This window comes from Vicugna pacos, chromosome 11 (assembly GCF_048564905.1).
Source record: "Vicugna pacos chromosome 11, VicPac4, whole genome shotgun sequence".
NCBI classification, from domain to species: Eukaryota; Metazoa; Chordata; class Mammalia; order Artiodactyla; family Camelidae; genus Vicugna; species Vicugna pacos.
In genome coordinates this window covers 38,139,086-38,162,912 of record NC_132997.1, presented here as the reverse complement: position 1 = coordinate 38,162,912, position 23,827 = coordinate 38,139,086, and the positions used below count along the sequence as shown (strand labels likewise).

Genomic DNA, 23,827 nt, shown 5'->3' with positions numbered 1-23,827 from the left:
CTTCCTCGCTGGGACTACAGGTCTCCCTTGCTCTGCGGCCAGCTTCCTTCCACCACTCCCACTGCCTCGGATTCAGAGACCTCAGCAGGACCTGGTGTGGTGAGGAGCCCTGGGACCCCAGGAGAACTTCCTACCTCCTCGGAGCCTCAGGTTCCTTACACGTCAGTGGGTTTGATGGTGACCCCACCGTGCGCACCTCAGAGGTGGGCGTGAAAGCGCTTTGAGGCTGGGCAGGCTGCTCACGCTGGGGTTCTCTTGTCTTTGAGGGGGCTGTGACTGAGCCTGCCCAGAACGCTCCCAGTCCCGGGGCTGCGGCTGAAGGCAGCAGCGCTGCGGAGGGTCTCCAGGCTCCTGCCGAGTCACATCCCACGCGGAAGCAGCTGAGGGAGTTCATGCATCTGCTCTTGAAGGAGCTCTTGCTCATGGCTCCCAACCCTAAGCAGTGGCTGCCACTGGAGGTGCTCCTGGAGGTGGGTTGGAAAGGGTGTTACTGAGCTGTGGGCTGTGGGAGAGGGGCTGGGAGGGCCTGGGCACCACGAGGGCGGGGTATGCCCAGGGAGACCCGAGGGCTGACCCCTTGTGAGAGCTCACCCAGGCCAGCTGGCTGGTGGTCAGGAACGCCTTCTGGGACTGCAGAGATTGGTGGGAGGGAACTGCAGGCCCGGGCAGAGCAGGGAGCTCACCCAGCAGCAAGTGAATTTATGAACGAGGGCAGGTCTTAGCCAGATCTACTGGAAGCAGAGCCTGAGGCAGGGATTTTGTGGAAGTGGTTTACTGGGGGCAGGAAAGCAGAGAAGGGAGGAGGAGGAGGAGGAGGAGGGAGGAAATGGCCTCGGCAGTAGCCTAGTCCCATCCCAGAGTCAGCCCCACCTTGAGGCACCTGCCAGGTGGTCCCTGGCTGTGGACCCCCAACCCCTTGCCACCTTGCCCTGGGAAGGTGGATGAGGCAACTTGGTCAGCAGAGGGCCATGCCCCAGAGAAGAGGCAGTTGGGAGCTGTTGGCAGCCCACACTCCAGCTGCCACAGTATTAACATATTGCCCAATAGGGGCACCCGGTTGGCCCTGAGTGGACCTGATGGCCATGTGGCTGCTATCTTAGTCCAGGGTTTGCTTCCAGGCTTGTCCAGACAATGCCACCAGCCAACAGAAGCAAGACTTCCAGTCTGAGGTCCTGCTTTCCACCATGGAAATATTCCACGTGGTGAGTGGAGGCCACACACCGAGGCTCAGAGGTGAGTGGGGGTGCTTGCTCCTCACTGTTACTGACACAAATCAGCTGACAGCTGAGCAGGAAAGCCACGAGTCTGCTGGCCCCAGGACCCTAGAGCAAGACCGGGCTGCAGGACGGTAGGCTGCTTTAGGAACCTTGGGGAGCTTCCCTCCACCTGTGGGTCAGTCCCTCCATGAGTCTGTAGCAAGAGCGCACTGACCCTGCCCTGAGGCCCCCTCAATGGCCTGCTTGCTACTTTCCATGTCACCCCTGCCATCGTTGGGCCAGTTGGAGATAGGAAGTCCTGTCATCTGGGCCCAAATCAGTTCCCTCTAGCTTCAGTAGAATTGTCCTCTTCCCATGAGGGGACTCAAGGTGTCAGCTGAAATTTAACATCTTCCACTCACCTATGCCTGGGCACAGTGCATTGTTTGTTTGTTTCTTTTTTTAATGCGATATGCTTTATTTAAAAAAAATTGTATTGAAGTGTAGTTGATTTACAATGTTAGTTTCAGCTGTACAGCAAAGTGATTCAGTTATACATATACATACATATATAGTCTCTTGTCAGATTCTTTTTCATTATGTTATTACAAGAAATTGAGTATAGTTCCCTGTGCTGTACAGTAAGTAGGTCCTTGGTGTAGCACGTATTTCTTAAACAAGCCTGGGTGAAGACACTGCCATTGCCCCTAAGAAGTTGAGATAAGATATTGAAATTTCATTTGAAATATTTGGTTCCGGGGCAGCTGTACCTGCCAGATAAGAGTAAACAAAAGTCTTTTCTGTAGTTTCTGAGGCACGGAATCCTCAGTGATGTGATTCATCTTCTGGACTCCTTGCCCCACAATGTGTGAACCCTGACTTTTGGTCTTTCTGAATTGTCTGAGTGTGGTAGGGTAGAGGAGCAGGGAAGAGGGTGGGCTTGGGAGCCCAGTTCTGAGTGTGGCTCTGTCACTGGACGGTGGTGCTACTCCGGGTGGGTGCCTGACCTTGTGAATGAGGACCCTTAGAGGGTCGTTAACAGAATTAGCTGAGACCATTGCATCCATATGTGAGCACAGTGCCTGCCGTGAAGGTGAGCCCAGATGGATGATTGACATTACAGCTTCACCCTCTGCCCCATGTAACTGGGGGCTGTGGGTCATCACGACAGCCGTCCTATTACCCTGTGCCTTACAGTCTCATCCTCTCTTCTTCCAAATGGCCACTGGAAGCAGTGCCTCCTCCCCACTTGGTTTATATCCCTGAATAGATTGTTCAAGATCAGTTTGCTTTGAAAAAATATGTGTTCAGTGGGCACCTACCCCATTTTTGGAACAACAGGTCACATACAGACGGTTGTAGTGGGCCATACAGAGGTGAGTAAGTTGTGGCTGGCTACCAAGAGGGGCTTGGAAACTGTTGTGGAGAAAAGGCAGTTCAAACCTGATTTCTCAGCCTGGCTCTGTCACCCTCCCGCAACCCCCCAGGCAGCAGAGAGCCTCCGCCAAATGCAGAAGCTGCCACTGCTCCTTCACTTGCCAGCATCTCCCACTTTACCCAGAAGCTGGTGGAGAAGCTGTACAGCGGGATGTTCTCAGCAGACCCCAGACACATCCTTCTCTTCATCACGGAGCACATCATGGTGGTAAGACCCCAGGTTGGCCATGGTGGTGAGGCTTCTGCTGACTCACCAGGTTTCTGTGTGACGCACTGCTGGCTGCTGTCCACTTGGTCCAGATTGACCTGCCACCTTCCTGGAAATAGAATCTGAGATGGGTGGGAGGCAGGAGGTGGACCTTTACGGCCCAGCTAACTCCTGTGCTGTTGCCTGCCCCGCAAGGGTCTCACCTTTGGCTGCCTGAGATCTGTCTCAGTGATCAGGAGCCGCAGCCCCTGCACGGTCACCTGAGCTCTATCCCCTGCTGGACCTTAACACCCCGCCTGCCCTTTGGGGTTTTATGGTGAATATTGGTTTAATCTTAACTATTGTTATTCCTCACCAACAAAGGGCCAAAAGGATCTTTATCTCCAAAAGGCCTATTTCATATTCTTCTTTAGTATCCACCTCTATTTGTCATATGTGGACCTTCCAGAAATCAAGGCAAGAGTCTGTTTTCACCTGGTCCTGTTTTTCTTACATGTGCTCTCCATCTCTCTCTCTCCCCAGACAGATGGAGATACATACCCACACATGCAAATACATGCTTGTAGATATACCCTGAGATGTAAATATGTGTGTGCGTATGTGCACCTGTGTACATGTTCTTTATTGTACACGTACACACACACACACACAGTCATACAATCTCAGAATTCTAGAATTGAACCCTTTTTTTTGGTCCCTGCCTCCCATTTCATTCTGGAAATCTTTCCTGACAAGTGGCCATTCATTCTTTCCTCGAACCCTCTTTGTGTGAGGAGGTCTCTGTGGTATGAGGGGTTCCAGTCAGCAGAACACCCGATTGCTGGAAAGCACCTTCTCTCGCCAGGCTGAAATCTGCCTCCAGCAACTCCTGCCAGCAGCTCTTGGTGTGTTCTCTGCAGTAGAATCCAGGACAGTCCCTCTCCTTCCTCTTTAGGCATCAGAGACAGTGACATCAGTGTCCCCAGCACCCTTGCATCTGTGGAGTCTCCTGCAGACACCAGGACTGGGCCTCGGCTCAATTCCTAGAGTGATAGGCAGACTGGAGGATGTGCAGTTCTGGGCAACCTGAAAAGAATGTGTTCAGAGGCTTCTTCAAGAATAAATGTGAGCAGGAGAAATACCCCTTGTCAGCTCTGAGGGGATTGAAGTCAGATTCTTGGGAGGTTGAGTTGAGAATGAGAGTGGCCACTCAGTTCCTGTCTGAGTGCGTTTGGGCTGCTGATACAAAATACCATAGAGTAAGCGACTTAGCAGCAAACATTTATTTCTCAAGTTCTAGAGGCTGGGAGTCCAAGATCAAGGTGCCAGCAGATCTGGTGTCCACTGAAGGCTCTCTTTCTGGGCTAAGAGATGGTCATCTTCTCATTGTATCCTCCATGATGGAGAGAGAGGAAGCTAGCTCTCACTTGTCTTCTCCTATAAGGGCACTAATCCCGTTGTTGAGGGCTCCATCCTCTTGACCTGATCACCTCCAGAGACCTCATCTCCAAATACCATCACACTGGGGTTTCAGCAAATGAATTTTAGAGGGACTCAAATATTCAGTCCATAGCAGCTCCCCAGTGGTGACAGCAAATACTCGGAGCTGATACCAAAGAGTGGGTGCCTGTGGGGCTGATGTGTCCTCGGAGGGGGTACCAGGCCCAAGGGCTCTCCTCTGCCCACATCTGCCATTCTTCTCTCCTGCTTGCTGTCTGTGCCTCTCACAGCTCTTAACCTCACCCTGAAAGATGTGACCCACCTGAGGAGCGGGAGAGGATGATGATCAAAACATGAACCCCAAATTCCAGCAGATATAAATAAAACTCAACTTCAGTAGTATAAACACTTGTTACCTATGAAGTTCAAAGAGAGCAATCTATAACTAACAAATGACCTCTCTAATAGACTGAAGAATTTGTATTTTTTTTCTATGGATTCTTTTTCAATGAAGCCAAACAGATGGGTGAGTTCAGTGGTAAGAGTACAAATCAGGATCTTCTACCTTCCCCCTCTAAATCTCTCATGTACTAAAATTCACTGGACTCACATCTCCTTTATCAAAGTCCACGTTTTGCTTGTTTTGTTTGTTTTATGAGGGGAAGACAATTAGGTTTATTCATTTATTTCCATTTGGAGCAGGTGCTGGGGATTGAACCCAGGACCTCATGCATGCTAAGCATGCGCTCTACCACTTGAGCTATGCCCTCCCCCATCACATCTCCTTTAGATGATATGGTGGTTAAGAGCATGGCTCAAGTGTCCTGTGTGGCTTTGACTCTCACTGACCACCTAACCTTGCAGACCCTCAGCCTTCTTATCCATAATGTGGGATAATCTTAGAGTCTACTTCACGATGTTGTTATGATGTTTAAATGAGGCTATATATGTAAATATATGCAAATATATGCAAAGCACTCAGCATGATAACTTGACTATTGTAACAATCTATAATACTGATAATACTGATAATACTATTAATAGTAATCTATACCATTACTAGTTAATAACATTTTTAAAAAATTAGACACTACTAATAGCATGTTCTTATAAACTGAATGTCAACTATGTTACCCGTATTTTAGAAATCTCTGGTTCCCATATCTATTTTCCGTAATACGGTTGCAGTAAACTTTCAATTTTTTTACACCAATTTTTGGTAAATCCAAATGGTTGAATTCCCTTTATTGATTATTCACTTAAATAGAAGCTCCAAGATAGAGAAAATGGTCCTATTTGATTTCAAAATCATGTCACTTTTTGAAATACAGAAAAAAAAATCTGAGATTGTATCATTTGCAGTTAACTGGGTCGGTATCTAAGCTTTAGTGTTCACAAGTCTATGTGTGTGTGTTTGTTTTATGGCACAGGTCATCGAGAACGCCTCTTCTCAGAGGGACACTGTCATCAGTGCTTTATACAGCAGTTTAAACAAAGTCATTCTTTATTGCCTCTCCAAGCCCCAGCAGTCCCTCTCCGAATGCCTCAGCCTTCTCACCATCCTGGGCTTTCTACAGGAACACTGGGACATTGTCTTTGCCACATATAATTCCAACGCCAGCTTCTTCCTATGCCTCATGCATTGTCTTCTGCTGCTCAGTGCGAGAAGGTGAGAGCTGCCCACTTGTTTCCTTGCCCACCAGTGGTCGATGCAGGAGAGAAAGCCTTAGAGGGACACTTGATTAAAGTTCATCAGTTATGAATGATACAATCCTTTTGTTGATCTGGTTGTCCAAATTATATGCAGTGTTTGATAAAATGGTTAAGTTACATCCTCAAACCTGGCCACGTCACTGAGTAGCTAGAATGATCATGAAATAATAATTTACCCTATTTTCATAATTCTCAGGTTGTAAGATAACTTCATCTATTCATTAAGGGGCAGAAAATGCCAGCGTTAAATATACACATTGATTTTATGACGCGGCCAGATTTCAGAAATACAAATATTTAATAAATGCCCTCTTAGAATGGGGGAAATATATAATAAATTATATCACGCAAGCCAGGGATAATTTTGCTTGTAGAAAGAAAAAAACATGCACACAATTTGTGACATTAAATGACATCCGTGAGTACCCTTGTGTAAGAAATACTAGTAAGAAATTAAATTAAGCTTGTTGAAATCCTTTTTTTGAAGTCCAAATTTCGAAGACGTGTGAGATCTTTTTGTGAATTTTTTTCTCTCCCTCTGTGTGGCAGTATATACATATCACCGGGTGCCGTGGCATCACACTGCCTGAGAGCATTAGCTCTTATTAACAGCACTGTGTTGAGCGTAGAGGAAGGACTGTGGGATATTACACTTGTTCTCAGTTTTATTTACCCCAGCACAAACTGTGTCTGATGACTTGACAAAAAAAAATTCCCCGAATCCTGTTGAGCAAAACTCAAGAGCTGGCAGGTCTTAAACGCTCTGAGAAGCATAGGAGAATGCTCCTAGCCCAGAGGAGGTCCTTGCCTTTTTATGTGTTCGAAATAAAAGAATCCATTTTCAGTGTACGGACTGAATTGGGGAAGTTCTTCTTTCTTTTCTGCATTTCAAGAATTAGACCCTCTCCATACTGGAAGCACAGATAAGAGGAACAGAAAGCCAACTGATTTGTGTGATGAAATTCTGCCCTCCGCAAATCCCTGTATATAGCAAAATGGCCTCCAAAATCTAAAGGGATTTTATTCTAGGAATTTCAAAAATGGACATTCTCATATGCTGCTGTTTTTTCATTTCCTTGTTTATCACTTTTGGTTCAGTCCACAGACATGTACTGCGTATCTAGTCTGCTTTGTTGAGTGAGGGACCCAGAGAAGAGGGCAGGTGGACATGAACATGACCAGGAGCTCAGAAGCATATGGTCTGTGGGGAACCTACTATGTAAACTACTGTGCCCCACTCAGAACCATCTGTATGATGTGCAAGGTTGCAGCAGAATACAAATGTGGGGCCTTTGTTCAAAAAATCCAGAGAATTTCAGGATGGTGACTGCAGAGCCCAAGCATGGGGTCCTTCTGAGTGCTGACCGTGTACAACTGCACAAGTCGCAGGCCCATGAAGTTGGCCCTGGCCCCATTTCACATGGGTGAGATCAGTGCCAAACGAAGGCAGAGTTCATTGTTTTGGGAGTCTGCAAAAAGAAATGACCAATTTTCATGATGGAGAAACCAGGAGAGTGTTGAGGGGGCCTGTTCGGAACATGGGTTGGATAGGAATAAAAATAAGATGTTTTTCTTATTTTCCAGAATCCTTCTGTATAATATCGGTCATGGAAGTTGTCCTTAGACAACTAATCATTAGACAAGTTTCTTTCATATTGATGGGTACTGAGTGGGCAGGATGATCACTTGTAATACAGAACGATGAAATGATCCCAAAGGAACTGGAGTTTACAGTGAACAATCTCTTGTCTGCTAGTTATCCAGAAGGATTTGGATTGGAACCCAAGCCCAGAATGACTCCTTATCACCAAGTCTTTCTTTCTCCAAATGAAGAAGTGAGAGAAAGACCAGGGGAAGACTTCCCAAGTTTGACCGATGGTATATTTTACTTGTTGGTTTTTTGGGGGGGAGTAGATGGATAGTGGCAACTGCTAGGGTTGCATTCTTCCGTTTATCCTTCCTAAGATAAGGAAGCCTATACTACCAAGGAGATTCTTAAAGGCCAGAAGAGGCCCTAGGAAATCCCAGGATAGTGTAGTAATACTGCAAGTTAACCTGATAGAGATAGAAAATCGGGGTGATCTTTGTGTATTAGAACGAATGGGTGGGTAGATGAAGGGAAAGCTCTGTGGGACTTGGTTAGACTAAGAACTTGACGTAGTAACTGAAATCCCAGAGGACCTCACTGTCAGTTGATTTAACTTCTCAAGTGATCTCTTGCATTTTGCTTTGGACCACTAGCTGTGCAGACTGGCACGCCATCTCCCTCAGCCCAAGGCTATCACCTAGCTCCCTCTCAGCCTTCCTCTCTAGACAATGGGGATGGAGTAAAGAAACCCATTACCTTATGAGATTTTTGGCTTAATGGAGATTATTCTTGGATTTGAAAATATCAAATCAAGTTAAAGGGATTGGCAATTTGTGAGTCAGATCCATGTGTCTGAAAGGTTGCTCCCTCTGGATCCAGGAAGCCTCCGCAGACCTTTTCCCACAACTTTGGTTTGCTGACTGTGCCACTTATCTTGTGATACCAGATGGTAACAAAGGCCCTTGTTTTCTGGTTCAATAGGTGCCCAAAGCCAGTGGTCAAGAACCTTGTGAGTTTAAAGGTTACTCTGACACAGTCTTAATTACAACATGAACGTTTGCATTTTGGGATTTAGCTAGTAGAGTGGACTAAGCCATGTCCATCCCCCTAGGATGAGAAAAACAGACTGGTACCAAAGAGGGGACCCAGTGGTCCAAGATCAGAAGGAATTTCGGCACAGTTCAGGGATTATATTTGTGGGGGAATAGCAGGTAGACCTGGCTTGGTAGATTTGTCCATATCTCTGCTAATCCAGGACACTAAGATGGGTAGCTAGTTGGAAGCATGATTCAGGGCCAGGAGAGAGGACAGAGTCTTGGGTTCAGTGTCTGTTACCCTGGGCACAGTCTTGAGTTCAGTGTCCATTGCCCTGAAGGGCCAGCATAGAAGTCAAGGTTGGAAGGAGCTGTTTGGCGGGAGCTATTTGGTTACCTAGAGCTTAGGCAGGGTATCTCTTTGATATCTAACAGAGTTAGGGGTGAGAGAAAGAGACTCACTGAGCCCATCCATCATGTTCCCCAGCTCTGGACATATGAGGCAGGCAGGACTCAGTTGTGGAGGGTGGGGAGAGGCCTGCTCACAAGGATGTTGGTAGCATTGTTATCAGCCATGTGGCTCTGCATACTGACTGCTCTCTGGATGGAGTTTGCAAAGCCTGGTGATGTTCAAGAAGGGTGCACGTAAAAGCAACCACGAGACGCCATCTCCTGGCTTTCTCTGGGAGAAGCACTGAGACTGTCCTGATTGTGCAATGTACTGTCTCCATTAGTCCAGCACAACATCCAGAAGACAGTGCGGACCCTCTGGCAGCAGCTCGTGGCCCAGAGGCGGCAGGAGCTGGAGGACACCTTCAAGATTGATCTCTCTGTGAAACCTGGGGACAGCGAAGTGAAGATTGAAGAGGTCACGCCACTCTGGGAGGAGACGATGCTCAAGGCCTGGCAGCACTATCTAGGTCTCTATCCACATGGCTCCAGGGAACAGAAATTCTGGGTCTCACAGAGCCAGGCTTCCCCCAGGTTCCAGTCGGGGCCCAGAGCCTTTTACACTAGACCTTCTCTCTCATCCCTTTGGTGGGTGGGATTTACATCACTGAAACCTCCTGAATCTTTGCTCACAAAGAATGAATGCTGCTTTGCATCTTGGGTGGAAGGGAGGCTAGAGGTGCCAACCAAGCAAACAGAGTCTAGTAGTCTCCTGGAGGGGAGAGCCACCATGTCAGAGCTCTCACCTGGGCTCTGGAACTTAGGGTCCTAGGTCGTGCCCTGATATTCACCTACCAGGTTTGACACCTTGTGTCAAGTCATGTAGGTCAGCATGTCGTATTAGCTAATGCAGCAGCAGAAATGACGTGTTAATTTTGTTTTTAAAGAGGTCATTGCTTTCAAAGCATGACTTACATACTTGTGTTAAGTCTTTCACCATCACAAAATTCATAGCGATTCAAGCTAGTAGCCTGGGCTGTTTCCCTTACTGGAGGCAGGCACTCTGGGCTTGTGTCCCTGGCTGGTGCTTCGAAAGCCAAGCCAGCTGTAGAAATAGCGTGTGTTTCCCTCTTAACTTCACCTCTGACAGTCTTTGCTTCCTGGTTCCCAGCATCTGAAAAGAAGTCCCTGAGCAGTCGCTCGACTGTCGGACACTACAGAAAGGTCTCTTCATGGAGCGGAAGCTTGTCCTCAGCCATGAGGCTGATGCCTGGAAGGCAGACCAAGGACCCTGAGTGCAAAGCAGAGGTGAGCCCAGATCTCTTTTCCTTAGAGACCATCAGACGTTTGCTTCAAAGCCCAAGTGTCATGTCTTCTCTCTTCATTGCCATTGGATCAGATCTAATTCCACATTCTTCCGAGTGTTTAAGGGAATGCATGTGGCTTCCCAGTTGAGGCTCCATCTTGGGAAGCCAGGTCTTAGGTCAGCTTTAGCTTAAGATCCATGTGGACTTTTCTTGAGTGCCAAGAGTGGGTGTTTCTGATAGTATTAAAACCCATCCTCTTCTGAGTCAGGTGTGCTCAGAGAGCACTAACCCACAGCTCAGCAGGAGCAAAGAAGGGCAGAAGCATTGGTGCCGCTGTCAGGAGATAGAGAGGTGCATCCTCTTGACGCTGTGGGACTGAGCCATTTGCGTTTCTAACTCATTTCTCTAAAGCTGCATAACAAACCATCCTATAACTCAGTGGCACCAACAGTGACTTTTTGTGATGGTGGATGCTGTGTTGAGGACTCTGGAGCCCAGCTGGGGCAGAGGGATGTTTCTGCTCCAGGATGTCTGGGGCCTCAGCAGGGATCATTTGGCTAATTTGCTCTCACATGTTGCTGGTTTTAGTCTGAGACCTTAGCTGAGACTGTTGGCCGGAACACCTAATATACGGCTTCTCCATGTGTCCTGAGCTTCCTTACCACCTGGTGGCTGGACTTGAGGGGCTAAATTTCCATAGGGATGGGGGTGGAGGGGAGAGAGAGCAATCCAAGTGGAGGCCAGCTTGCCTTCTGTGACCCAGCATCAGAAGCCAAACAGTGTCACTTTGGCTGCAGCCCTTTGGCAAGACAGGTACAAAGCTCTGCCCAGGTTCAGAGGGAGGCCAATGGACTCTACCTCCTGGTGGGGAAGTGGCAAGTTTCTGCAAGAGCACGTAGGACTGGAAATATGCTGAGGTTCTTTTTGGAAAACACATTCTGTTGTATATTCTAACGCTGGGGTCACTGACTTATCTTCAGAGGCAGGCTGAGGTCGTTCAACAGACGTGGCTTTAGAATCTAGACACCTTGGGCCATGCACTTAACTGCCCTGAGTCTTTAATCTCATTACCTCCAAAATAAATTACTGTGGGAAACGGTGGGACGAGACTCCCCAGGGAGTGGGGTAGACAGTTGACAGACACATTACACAATTTGAACTCTCTGCCCGTGTAGCTTAGTAGGAAAGTGAAGTTGATTCCAAATCCCACCTGCTAGAATCTGAGCTCTGCTGTCACAGTGGGTCTGTTGTCCACTGTGGTCAGTGACTGATGGGGAGGGACACTGTCATCAGATGCTGGGCGAGGAGAGGAGGGCAAGTGCCCAGGCAGCCAGGGGAAGGGCCGCCTTCTTTCCAAGTCCAGGAGCAGAAGGCTTCAGGCCATATGGAAAAAGAGCCTGGACATAGAAGGGGAGACAGGAAATAAACTTGACCGGGCTGGCCAGCCCCCTGTGTTCAGAGCTGAGTGCAGGCTGTGTCCTCAGTGTGTGGGCCTGTGGAAGACACTGCTCATTAAATTTGTCTACAGGCTCACTGGCTGGCCTAGTGAGTGAACAACCCAGATTTCTTGCCTGCTACATCACACAGCTATTACTCGTCCTGTTTTATAGCTGTGAAATGGAGTCTAAAAAAAGTCAAGGGCATTGCAGCCAGGAAGTGGCAGAGTGAGGGCAGGGTCTTCAGTCACAGCCTCTGCACTGCTGGGCATGCCCTGGGGCAACTCCATAGCCTCTCGGAGCCTCAACTCCTGAACTTACAGCCGGGAACATGCTCTGTTTACACTAGACTTTGTGGACGCACTTGGAAGCTGCAAATGCTGTAGAAATGGCAGACAGTTTATAAAAGTCCAGTTTACCTTAAAGCTCTCTCTGCCAAGGGGAAGACTTCTCTCATGTGGTCCAGCTGCACCGGCCCCAGAAGCTGGCGCATCCTCACTTATACCTGAGCACTTGCTCCTGACCAATGCCACTTGCAGCAGGAGGGATCCAGCCCCTCTTCCCTGGGCTTCCCTGTAGCTCCCACTCTTTGATCAAATTAGTATTGTCCCCAGGAGGTCAGGTCAGGTCATTGTGACTGGGCAGCGGGGGAAGGGATGGCTGGGATGCTGGACGTGGACATGCATTTTATGGGAACCCTTGTGGCTATCGATGCTGTCTGTTGCCAGTGTCCCACCCCCTCCCAAGTCACTGTCCTTGGTACCGCTCACTGCCTCTGAGTCCCAGGGAGATCTGTTGAGAAACAGCCCATCTGAAGGAAGCTTGAGTAGACAGCGTGTTTGGGGCCATGCAGGTTTACATATGGCTGGTAACAGTTTGCTCTTGGCTCACGTTCAGAGATCTGGAAGGTAGAATATTTGAAGTCGGCTCTGTCTTTGCTGAAGGCAAGTTACTGAGGATACTGTCTTCTGCATCAGATAAGATCTCATCCACCCATCCATCCATTCATTCAACAAATTAAACGCTTAAAATTAAGTGCTAAAAATTAAGTGCTTATTCTGTTCCTTGCTCGAAGTACTGTGGTTACAGAAGGGAGATAAACTGACATGTTCTGCTTCCACCAAGACGACATTCTAGGGGGTGAAGATCGATTACAGAAAAGATAAATAACTTTGTAAATGTTGGGGGAGCTAGTGGCAATGAGGAGAAGTGGAGCAGGGTAAGTGGGGGAGGGTGATGGGAGGGGGCGGGGCCGCTTAGATGGAGGGGATCAGAAGCCCTCTCTGGTGGGAGGTGTGGGAGCAGAGACCTAAGGAAGGACAGGAGCCTTGGGACTTTTCAGGAAAGAGTGATCGGTGGGCGGAGGGGTGAGGGGACCACCAGGCAAAGGCGCCGAGGCAGGTGTGTGCCGGGGGGTTCCAGGGCAGAAAGGCCAGTGAGGCCGGACTGCAGTGGGGAGAGGGCAGCCGCGGGACATCTCCCTCAGCTGTTAGCACCAGGAAGACCCGAGCTTCTCCACAGCAAATCATGAACAGCAGTTATACTGTTCCTCTTTCATCCATGCACTCAGAAGCCAGAGAGATGAGCGTGGCCCAATTCGTGTAACTGCCCATACCCCGTGGGATAAATTTCTGCAAAACACGTGTACACACACACACTCATACACGTATTTGCACACACTCCTCTCCCTGGCTCCTTCCTTCCTGGTTGAGCCCCATTTTACTCGATGTATGAATACTTTCTACAGCCTATGCTGTCTTGTGGAATTTTAAAAGACAGATTATTTTTGAAACCAAGTGGCCTATATTTTAATTAAAAAAAATCAACTGCGTCTTCACTGAGCATCATCCCCCACCAGTAACTCTGTCTAGGCTGGGCACAGTGCCTGGTACGTAGAAGGGTCTTAAAGAAAGTGTAGGGAGCGCCCCCTCCTTTCTGTGGGCTGAAATTCACCAGCCTCGAGAGCCCACATCCATCACTCATCCTTGCGAGATGCCTTTGCCACCAACATAAGGCACAGCTCTCAGGTACATATGTACTCTGTGATGTCATAGGATAAGAGCATCCACTATTTGCCCTGGGGTCTGTTTAATTATTTTTAAAAATTAATTTTGATTATTACAGCTGATTACACCTCAGTGAGCAATGTAATTGATATTTTCTAATGTATCCCAAGGAGCATTTTGTACAACACGCTTTTTGTTGTTGAAGGTTAAACACTCCGTTATTGGTTTTTCCCTAAATATGCTCACATCATTAGTCCCTCCAGTGAGAAGGTCGCCATCTGGAAAAAGCAGCATGGAGACATTACTCAGGCACAAGTGCATGAAATTGGTGTTTCTACATCTTCTGTCTCTCTTCTGGAAGGAAGAGGCTTGTAATTAAAGGAGTTGGTTTTGGAGGAAACATTATTCATTTGGTGTTATTCCTTATCATGTCAGCGACTGACAGCTCTATAGCACTGATAAATTGTTCCTTGGAGTGAGATATACCATGTACAATTCCTAATTCCTTTTACCTGTCTTCATTGTCACTAGAAAATGTTTTCTTCTTGGCATGTGAGCTGAACTTTGAGGCAAGGCTGATATGACAGATGTTATGTCTTCTCCCTACAACCCCTCAGCCCCTATAGCAGTCCCTTCTGGGATCAAATTGTGAAGTCGTGGTCTCTGCTGGAGAGAAGGCCATGGGTGTTGGCCTGTCAGACAGAGGTTGGGACCTTGGGCTCCCTTGAGGTCATCAGAGGCCAACTTAGGGTGTCCAGGAAGCCACCTCATGGTGTCCTCCTCAGGGTGGAGGGATCCAGAGGGCACCCTGTGTCTGGCCAGCCCTCTTCACAGCAGGGGGCACACCTTTGCTCACCTGCTCAGTTTCAGACTTTCTTGTTTAAAAACAAATTGAAAAGTCATCAACAACCAATGTCAGTTTCCTAGTTTTGGCAGACATACCACAACAACGTATGATGTTAACATCGTGGGTAACCAGGTGAGGGATTGACCGGAGTTCTGTATACTGTCTTTATTACTTCTCTGTGGATCCAGAATTATTCAAAAACATAAAGTATGTCACCCTCTGTTTTTTTTTTTTTAAAGCATCAGCAAACAGAAAATGGGCACATGGGACACGGGAGCTAGGGAGCTGGTGGGAAGGGGCCCTGAGATGAGCGGGTGTTAGGCCTGTGAGCAGAGGGGTGGTCGAGGCTGCTGCAGGTGGCAGGGTGGGCGTGGGGGCAGGTCAGGGGGCACTGTGGCCCGCAGGTGGGGGTTAAGCAGTAGGATGGCATGTCTGTGTTTGTACAGTTTAGACTGGAGTTTAGGGCCCTTGGGGGAGGGGCCAAGCTGGGAGCTGTAGCATCATTCAGGTGGGAGATGATGGAGAATGCGTGGCAGTGGTCAAAGCACTGGAAATCAAAGAACACACAAGAGAAATTGTCTAACCAAGTCTGGGGGCAGGGTGGGGGAAGAGGGCCACCAAAGATGGAGGCCCTGGCTCCAGGCCTTTTAAATCAGGCCGTGAGAACAGAGTGCACCCGTGTGTAGGAGATGTGGGAAGTGTGGCAAGTGTGTGATTCAGCTGGATCTGTTGGGCTGTGCAGAGAGTGGGGAGGAACAAGCCAGAAGACCAGAGGGCAGGCGTTGAGAGTGCAGGGCCACTTCTGCCCTCTAAAGCCTCTGGGTGGGTGCAGCCACCTGACCCTGGTCTTGTTGGGCAAGGCATGAGCTGGATTTCATCCCGCTTTCCTCCTGGGATTAACTGGAAGATTAGAGGATTTATAGGGGAGCAAGGACTGGTGGAGCAGGGCTGGGCTCTGTGTCTGCCATGTGTCCATGGCTTTTGGAGACAGCTGAGCAGGCATCTGGTTGCTGTTTGCAAAGCCATGTATTAGAAAGCTGAAATGGCCCATGTAGGGAAGCCAGGGCCGTAGGAGAATTAAAAGAAGGGATGAGAAGACACCAAAAGTCAGAGGGTGGCACACTGTAGTGGCTAAAATACCAAAGACAAGTTTTTTGCAAGAATTTTATGTCTGTATAGGAAAGGACACGAAAACACTAAACATTTACTCCAAGACCCCGTGAGGTCCTCCAAAGGCAGCCCAGTGGGTGAGTCCTCCGTCCACCCAGAGGCACCAGGGCCTCCTGCAAGACCAGCAGTACCCATGGCTTGGCGATCTCAGAGACTGGACCCTTGTGTGGGCAGGATGACAGTGGACCTGCCACTGGCTCCTTCCGTGAATGCGTGGCCAGGCCCACTGCCTCACCCCCAGCAATGGAGCAGTCCTATGCCTGGTGGAGGATGAGATGCTGGCTGAGCCCAGCAGCGGGGAGACAGCTGTACTAAAAGCAGCCCTGGCTCGGGTCCCTGGCAAGGAAAATGACATTTTTGACCATCCACTCTGAGAACTTTGCCCATTATCCCTTTGGTGAATCATCGTGGGGATCTTGAAACAGAACTAGAAGTAGAAGAAATACAAAATGAACCCCCTCGTCATCTGTCCATCACTTCACGTCCACAGTTCTCAATTCCTGGCCAATTTGGTCTCACTTCTACCCCCACCCACTTCCTCCCTCTGCACAGAATGACTTTGAAGCAGCATCCCAGACATCACACCATTCATGTGTAGCTGTTCCTGTATACTTCCTTTCTCTTTAAAGAAATCGAGAAACCTAAACAAAAACTGTAGAAACGGAAGCGAACGTGCAGATTCGGAGGGCTTGAGTGCCCACTGTGGGAGACGAAGTCTTGCTTTCCGATGTGTTTGCATTTATTTGTTTCCTGCAGCTCGGAGATTTTGGTCTTGCCGTGGCTGAGGGCATGATGGGCTTCCGAGAATCCCATTCCTGGGTTTCAGGAAGGAGGGTGAAGTCTGACGGGACACAGTGCTTTGCTGTTTAGTGCTCTGGTGCCGCTGGGTCCAGGGGTGAACAGCCTTGAGGTGGAAGCCTCAGATTTCATGCACCTGGGAAAAATGTCTCCTGAGCTAGGAGAGCCCCAGGGCTTAGAAGAGGCTTTTGGATAATAGAAAGGAAAGGGCTTTGAAATGAAGGGAAAGTAAGTGGTGGAGTTGAGGGGGAACTGTCGAAGAAGTGAAAAAGCAACCGTGAAAACGGAAGTTAGAATTCCCAGAGATGTTCTACTATACAAGAGTTATAGTAAAAAATCTTTAAGCAAGTGTAGAAAATTTTTTTCTTTAAAAAAAGTTTTTTTAAATTAAAGTATAGTTGGTTTACAATGTGTTAGTTTCTGGTGTACAGTATAGTGATTCAGTTATACATATATATATATATGTTCCTTTTTGTATTTTTTTCATGATAGGCTATTACAAGGTATTGAATATAGTTCCCTGTGCTACACAGTAGGACCTTGTTGTTTATCTATTTTATATACAGTAGTTAGTATCTACAAATCTCAAACTCTGAATTTATCCCTCCACCCCTCCCCCATCTTACCCCCCATAACCACAAGTTTGTTTTGTTTGTTTTCTATGTCTGTGAGTCTCTTTCTGTTTTGTAAATAAGTTCACTTGTCTCATCTTTTTTAGATTCCACATATTAGTGATATCATATGGTACTTTTTTTTTCTCTTTCTGGCTTACTTCATTTAGTATGACAATCTCAAGATTCAGCCATTGTTTTAGTCTTTTTATGGCTGAATAGTATTCCACTGTATAAATATACCACAGCTTTTTTATTCAGTCATCTGTTGATGGACATTTAGGTTGTTTCTATGTCTTGGCTATTGTATTAGAGCTGCTATGAACATTGGGGTGTGTGTATCTTTCTGAATTAGAGTTCTCTCCAGGAGTGGGATTGCTGAATCATATGGTAAGTCTATTTTTAGTTTTTAAGGCATCTCCATACTGTTTTCCATAATGGCTGCACCAAACTACATTCCCACCGACAGTGTAGGTGGACAAATCTGAAATTCAGAAGGTTGTCACATGGACTATTTTTGCATTAACTTGTAGTAAATTCAGCGTGATGCATGGGCAAGAGAGAAAGGATTTTCGCAAGAGAGAAAGGATTTTCCCAAGAGATGAATATGCATTTTAAGAGAGATGTTAGGTGGCCTAAATTTGGGGGGAAATTAAGACACATGAGAAGTTCTAAAATTGAAGGAGCAAGAAGACCCAGAGGCTGGTGAGATGCTGATAATCCATCCTCCCTGGTGTGGCAGGAGGGCAGAAAGACAGCCTATGCCAGCAAACAGAGAGAGGAGGGGGCGGGAGGGACAGACCATTGAAAACCAGGGAGAAGAGAAGAGTGATTCCGAAAAGCTGCAAACACTTACTTTATGGGAAGCCACAAAGCTGTGTTGTCGGAGAACCCATTAGTGTCCGGCGGTAGGAAGAGTCCTGTGAGCCGGTAATGAAATGGGACTATCTGTTAGAGGAGTGAAACCCCTCAGAAGCAAATGAAAGTATAATTTTGAAAAAAGTCTTTGAAAAGTGTAAATCCCTTTCACTGTTGTGAGCGTTGTCACTAAGACCTTCTGCTCAGGGGAATCTTGGTTTTCTTAATTACAGTGGCCAGGCTGCCAGTGACACTTTCTCCTGATGCTTTTCCCGAGGTAACTGACCCTAAAAATAAATGCCGCTCTCCCTAGCCTGGCCTTAGGGTCCTGGACTAGGATTATTTCCAGAAGGGACTTCCATTATGCTCTGGTTGTGGTGCTATTTGGAGGCAAGGAAGAGAAAAATGATGAAGTCCAAAATTTTATTTCTTAAACCTCTGAGTTTTGTTGTTCACTTCAATCAAAAGTGAAGTCTGTAGATTACGTATCGTAGCCCTAGGTCAGGCAGGCAGCTGTGTTCCAACAACCACATGCACAGTGCAGCTTCCCTCGGCAGCAAAGCATCCTGGTGATGGAGGTGAGGACGCAGCACTGTAGGGTCACAGAAATGCAGCCAGGTGTGTGCGTACGTATGTGCATACATGTGTGGGTGAATGAGCTCTTTAGGTTTTCTTCCTGTGGTCTGGGCACTCAACCAGGGTGCTCCCTCTCCATTTCTGTCTTCCTGTGACACACACACACCATTCTTAAAACAACTGATGTCAGAACCTGTCCATCATATCAATAAGAAGTGAACAGAGAGGAGGAGGTTTGAACCCAAAACTCCACACAGCAACTGACGTTGGCCGGTAGGTCCCGGCAACAGAGGATTTGAAATAGCAACCCGGTCACCAACACAACGGTGTTCTCCAGATTAAGGCAGGAAGGACGATATCAGGCTGAGGGAGACAGTGGCTTTTCTTTTTTCCATTTTAGGGGAGTCGTAAATGTTACTAGACTATCACGAGTCCTTGTTACAGGAGTTTGAAAAATAGAAACTAAATGAACAAAGCAAACACTGATACCTTTAATGATGTTTCTTTACCAAGTGCATCATCTGTGAGACAGCTTTATCTTCATAATAGAAGGATAATTAACATCACTAATTATCTAATTAAGTTCATTAAGCATCCACCAACAGTGCACCATGAAGTTGACATTATGTTCTACTGTCAACAAATGCTTTTGATTTCTTAGGAAGTAATTAAAATGTAAATTAGCATGCGAATATATGCACAGGGGAAGTTTTGAATCAGATATTCATTTCAAAACTGCTTAGAGCAACATAGCTCTGATTTTTTCCTTCAGTAAAGCAGACATTTTGCTATTAATGGTGTATATTAAAGTTGCCATTTGTTCAGTGTTTGAATCGTCGCGTGGTCACAGTGCTGTATGACAGTGCTTCGTTGATAGCTTTCCTCCTGTGCTTTGTGCTTTTGCATCTATTTGATCATTTTATTTGATGTTTGTTTATGTTTCCGTCCTTTGTGTTTTAAAAGGATCACAACCCAAAAAAAAAAAAAAGAGATCACAACCTTTTTTTTTTTTTCTCTGAAAACTCTGTAATCTAACCTGAGTTTGCCCTTTAAAGGCATTTTAGGTCAAATCTTTTAATGTAGCCTTTCCCTCACCTTTTCCATTAGGCTCGGGGAATGTAATCAATGATTTGCTCAAGAGCAGGTGACCCATGGGCCCTCACACACACAGGAAGGAAGGAAGGATGCTGCCTGGATCAGACTTGTGGTCCAGCTGTCCTTGTTTGCAGACTCACATTTTTCTGCTTTCTTAGGGCAGCCCCTTGGTTTCTGATAAACTATCCTAACTAGAATGGGCACGTTGTAGTGCTGGATACAGTAACCTTGTCAGATGAGGACCCTTCCTGAAACATCACAGAGTCTCTAGACATTTGCTGGAAAAGAGAGGCTCCCAAGACAGAAGCCACCATGCCCAAAGCCCCAAAGCTTTCCTTCTTCAAACAATCCTGATGGAATCCTGGAATGTCCATCCTTCTAGGAAAACCCACAGTTTTCTGCGAGCTCCATGCACCTGCTGCCACCTCCGCCATCTTCTCCCCTGAAGACACTGGGCATTTGGTGCATCTAGCTGATGTCACTTGTTCAGCGAGGAAGAAGGGGCTCTGCTTGCTTTATTAAACCTCCTCAATTCACTTCTTGAATGATGTTTTTCGAGGATGGATTTAGACAGTGCCAGATCCAGGCCTCTCCATTATGTGGGAATAAGATTTCAGATAAATGCAGAGAGAACATGATGACCTAAGAGAGACTGTCTCTTGTCCTCTTGAGATCATTGTCAGGGCTTGGCCATGAGTAGAGCCCGCTGAGTCACTAGCTCCTCATTGCTGTGGATACAGACAGCCCCACAGTCCAAGCAGAGAGAGGCTGGTGTCCTGGGGCGGGCAGGGCAGACATCACTGCACAGTGACTGGTGGTGGATGTTAGCCAGCTGGACCGTGGTAAGCAGTGGCACCACGCCAAGGAACTCACCCGCATGGGACCAGGGCTCCACGTAGAAATGGACACTTTGGGGGTGGGCCCTACTTCTGTCTGAGCTCTGCTGGCAAGTGCTGAGCATGGTGTGGTCTGCGTCCACCCTGAAGATGGGTGCAGTTGTTCTCATTTGCCCTGGCAGAGGGCGCTCCTTTTTCTAATCCATGCAAAGGGCGGTGGCTATGCTAGCAGAGACCCTGACCTGACCAGGGGATCCCTCTGCTAAAATCACATTACAGTGACCTTCTCCTAACGTGCAGCAGGCGCCCACCTCAGCTAGCAGATAGAATTTCCCTATCAGAATTTTCTTCTCAACTGTTAACTCTTAAAACTTAACTGATCTGCTATATCATGACTTACTGAGAATACAGAGTCCACACAATGAACGGCAGTAACTCACTTTGTCCCACGGCTGGCTTGTGGTCCTGCCTCCTGCTAGCCACCATAAGTAGCCCTAAGGGATGGATGGCTCTGTCCTGGTGCTCTGACACCTCAGAGTGGCCCAGAGCCACCTCTGTGAGCACGGGTTTTGGTCATTCAGCCTCACAAGAAATGAGGTTAAAATTATTCTGCTTTTGGCAGCAAGATGATAGCTTGAAGCCTCTCCAAGAGAGCAAGTACTGAATGAAATTCCACGAATCAGTGGAATATTCTCGACGTAAGGTCACTGCCCATTGAAAGGCACATCAAATCTAAATCATGTTTTGAAAATTCTGTAGGGATGAATGCTCCGTTCCTTCTCTGGGGACTTCTACCCAGACAGAAACATCTAGTCTGAAAAGGTTAGAAAAAGTGAACTAGATCTTCTCTATGTCTGGGACTCCTTCTGCTAGTTACTGCCTGATTTTCTTTCCTTTCTCTTTTATACGACTTTATTTTATTATAAAATCAAGCTAGTTGTGTTTATAGACCGTATGCGACAGCTGTCATTGAGGAATATTTCAAAGTAACTTCAAGTCCAAGTCTATAGCTCAGTCCACAAAATTCTAATGCACAAAAATACTCCATCAAACGCAATTTAACCACATATGAATTTATTGAAGACGTAGCAGTCCTCCCTAGAGACGAATAACACATGGCTTTATATTTTAAAAATCCTTATAGTCTGGTTATTTATTTCTCTAGCTAGATTGTATCTAAGAAGAATTATGGTAGGTGGGTTTCTGAATAAAATGTATATAAATCAATGTTTTGTAAATTAAAACAGATTTGAAATTAATTTAGGAACCTTGGCAACATAAAGAAATTCTGGATTGAATCCTTCTGAAAACTGAAGATAGCCCTTTACTTTAAAGGCTTATTATACCCAGGAATCTATTTTTTGAGGTTCAGATATTTTTAGATTGTAGTTCCTAATGTGAGGTACACCTGCATTCCAAAAACTAACATTGTGGGTGGGGGAAGGGGGTCATCATTTCCAGAAATGCTTCAATTCCTGAAAAAAAAATACGACTTCTGGGTGGGGGAAGCTCGTTTTTGTTTGTTTACATGTCTAAATTTGAATATTTAAAACTTAAACCTATTCATCGACGCAAAAGTGCTTTCGAGCTCACAATACAGAAATGCCCCAAACTCTAGAAATGATAAAACAGCAGATGGTCGTGGAGTGGAGAATCAGCCTGGGGCCCCCCTGAGGCGCTGCTGTCGTTCAGCCGCTAGCACCCCCCTGCCCCCCACCCCCCTACCCCTGCAGATCGGCGGCGAGGCGCCTGCCGCTGAGTTACAGCCGCTATCTCGCCCTGGGACCCATCTATTATGAGAAACCATTTTGGTTAATTAAAAAAGTCTTTCAAAGTCTCAGAACAGGAAGTTCTGAAATTTTCTTCTCTTCGCGGTGGGGGCTGGTGGTGCCCACTTGGCTCCGGGCCTGGCACAGAAGGGGAGAGAGCCTGAATGTGGAGGAGGAAGCAGAGACAGCAGGAGAGAGCGTGACAGGCCGGTCCTGGGTGGCCTGGGGTCTGGCTCAGGGGTCCTGGGGTGCTAGTTTATCTACCAGCGCCACTTGGAGTGAGAGAGGGAGGAGCCTTGAGTAAAGCAGAGGGCAGTGGAAGGAGTGGGTGTGGGATGGATTCTTGCAAACGGTTCCTGACTCACGGGCGTCTATGTCTGGGACCCGATGTAAGGGCTGGGGCGGGGGGGGGGGGACACGTGAGGCTCCTGGACTGTAAGCAAAAGGGTATAGATGAGAAATATTAGATAGTGTGACATAATCTGAAAGAAAGAGATGGTATGAGGGAAACTGACTCGTGATCACCAGAAACGGGATGTGGTAATAAAGCTGAGGAAACAGTAGCCGTTGAACATCTGGGGAATGAGAACTTCTGAAAAGGACTCAGCTAGTGCCAAGGCCCAGTGGTGGGAACGAGTTTGTAGGTTTGACAACAGAGAGAGGTCCATATAAGTGAAGTGCAGAGATCAAATGGGGGAGTGGTCCAGGAGGAGGGTGGTAGGGGCCAGTTGCTAAGCATTCTTCCAAGTTCTCTAGGGGATCAGAAAACAACGATGTCTGTGACTCCATCTGCATTATGTACTTGTGTGTCCGTCTCTCTCTCTCATCTACTAAACACCCATTTCTGCTCTGAACAGCCCCTCCTTCAACATTCCATGCATGTTCATTGATTTCCTACCATATTGCAAGCACTTGGGTTAAGGCTGGGAGATACTGACAAAGAAAGGGCACAGTCCCTGAACTGCGAGGGTGGGCGAGATAATTACATTGTTAACAAGCTGAGCTTGAGCTGAGACCTGGAGGAGGAGGAGTAAGCAGAGGAGGAAGGACAGGCGGGAAGATTGGTGCTGAGGGGGCCCCCTCCAGGTACAAAGGAACAGTTGTAACCTTGTGGATCAACTGCTAGCTTGGTATCACTGGAGTATCCTATCCAGTATACATTAATCTCACATATTTATTTATAGTCTGACTCAATCCCCTGAGGATTTATGATATCTTTAGATGAGGATGCATGTAATAAAATGAAGAAATGAGATCAGGAAAAATAGAACTAAAAAAAGAAAGTCAATTCCTGGGGAATTAAGATCATAAATATGCAGTCCATAAAGACTTACAGCCAAACATCCACTCCATGCCTGAGCTTTCCGGCTGCCGTTGTAGAGTGGTAGCCAAGATAGTTTATATGTTTATTCTTCACCCATCAGTTGTGCTTCCACCAAGAGGCAGAAGCGCTGGAGAACAAGGACACAGGGAGAACAAAGCAGGTGGTCATACTCTGACCCTTCACACCTTCATGCCACCCTCACTGTGAAT

General features: G+C 47.1%; 1 protein-coding gene across 1 annotated transcript in view; it reads left to right on the top strand.

Annotated features, from left to right (window-relative positions):
• Positions 1–23,827, top strand: part of WDFY4 (WDFY family member 4) — a 269,557-nt gene that overhangs the window by 133,994 nt on the left and 111,736 nt on the right. The window contains exons 33-39 of the mRNA XM_072971154.1: positions 267–470; positions 1,119–1,233; positions 2,684–2,841; positions 5,691–5,929; positions 7,730–7,851; positions 9,330–9,515; positions 10,157–10,293. Of these exons, the coding sequence (XP_072827255.1) occupies positions 267–470; positions 1,119–1,233; positions 2,684–2,841; positions 5,691–5,929; positions 7,730–7,851; positions 9,330–9,515; positions 10,157–10,293 (1,161 nt within the window). The remainder of the gene's footprint in view (positions 1–266; positions 471–1,118; positions 1,234–2,683; positions 2,842–5,690; positions 5,930–7,729; positions 7,852–9,329; positions 9,516–10,156; positions 10,294–23,827) is intronic.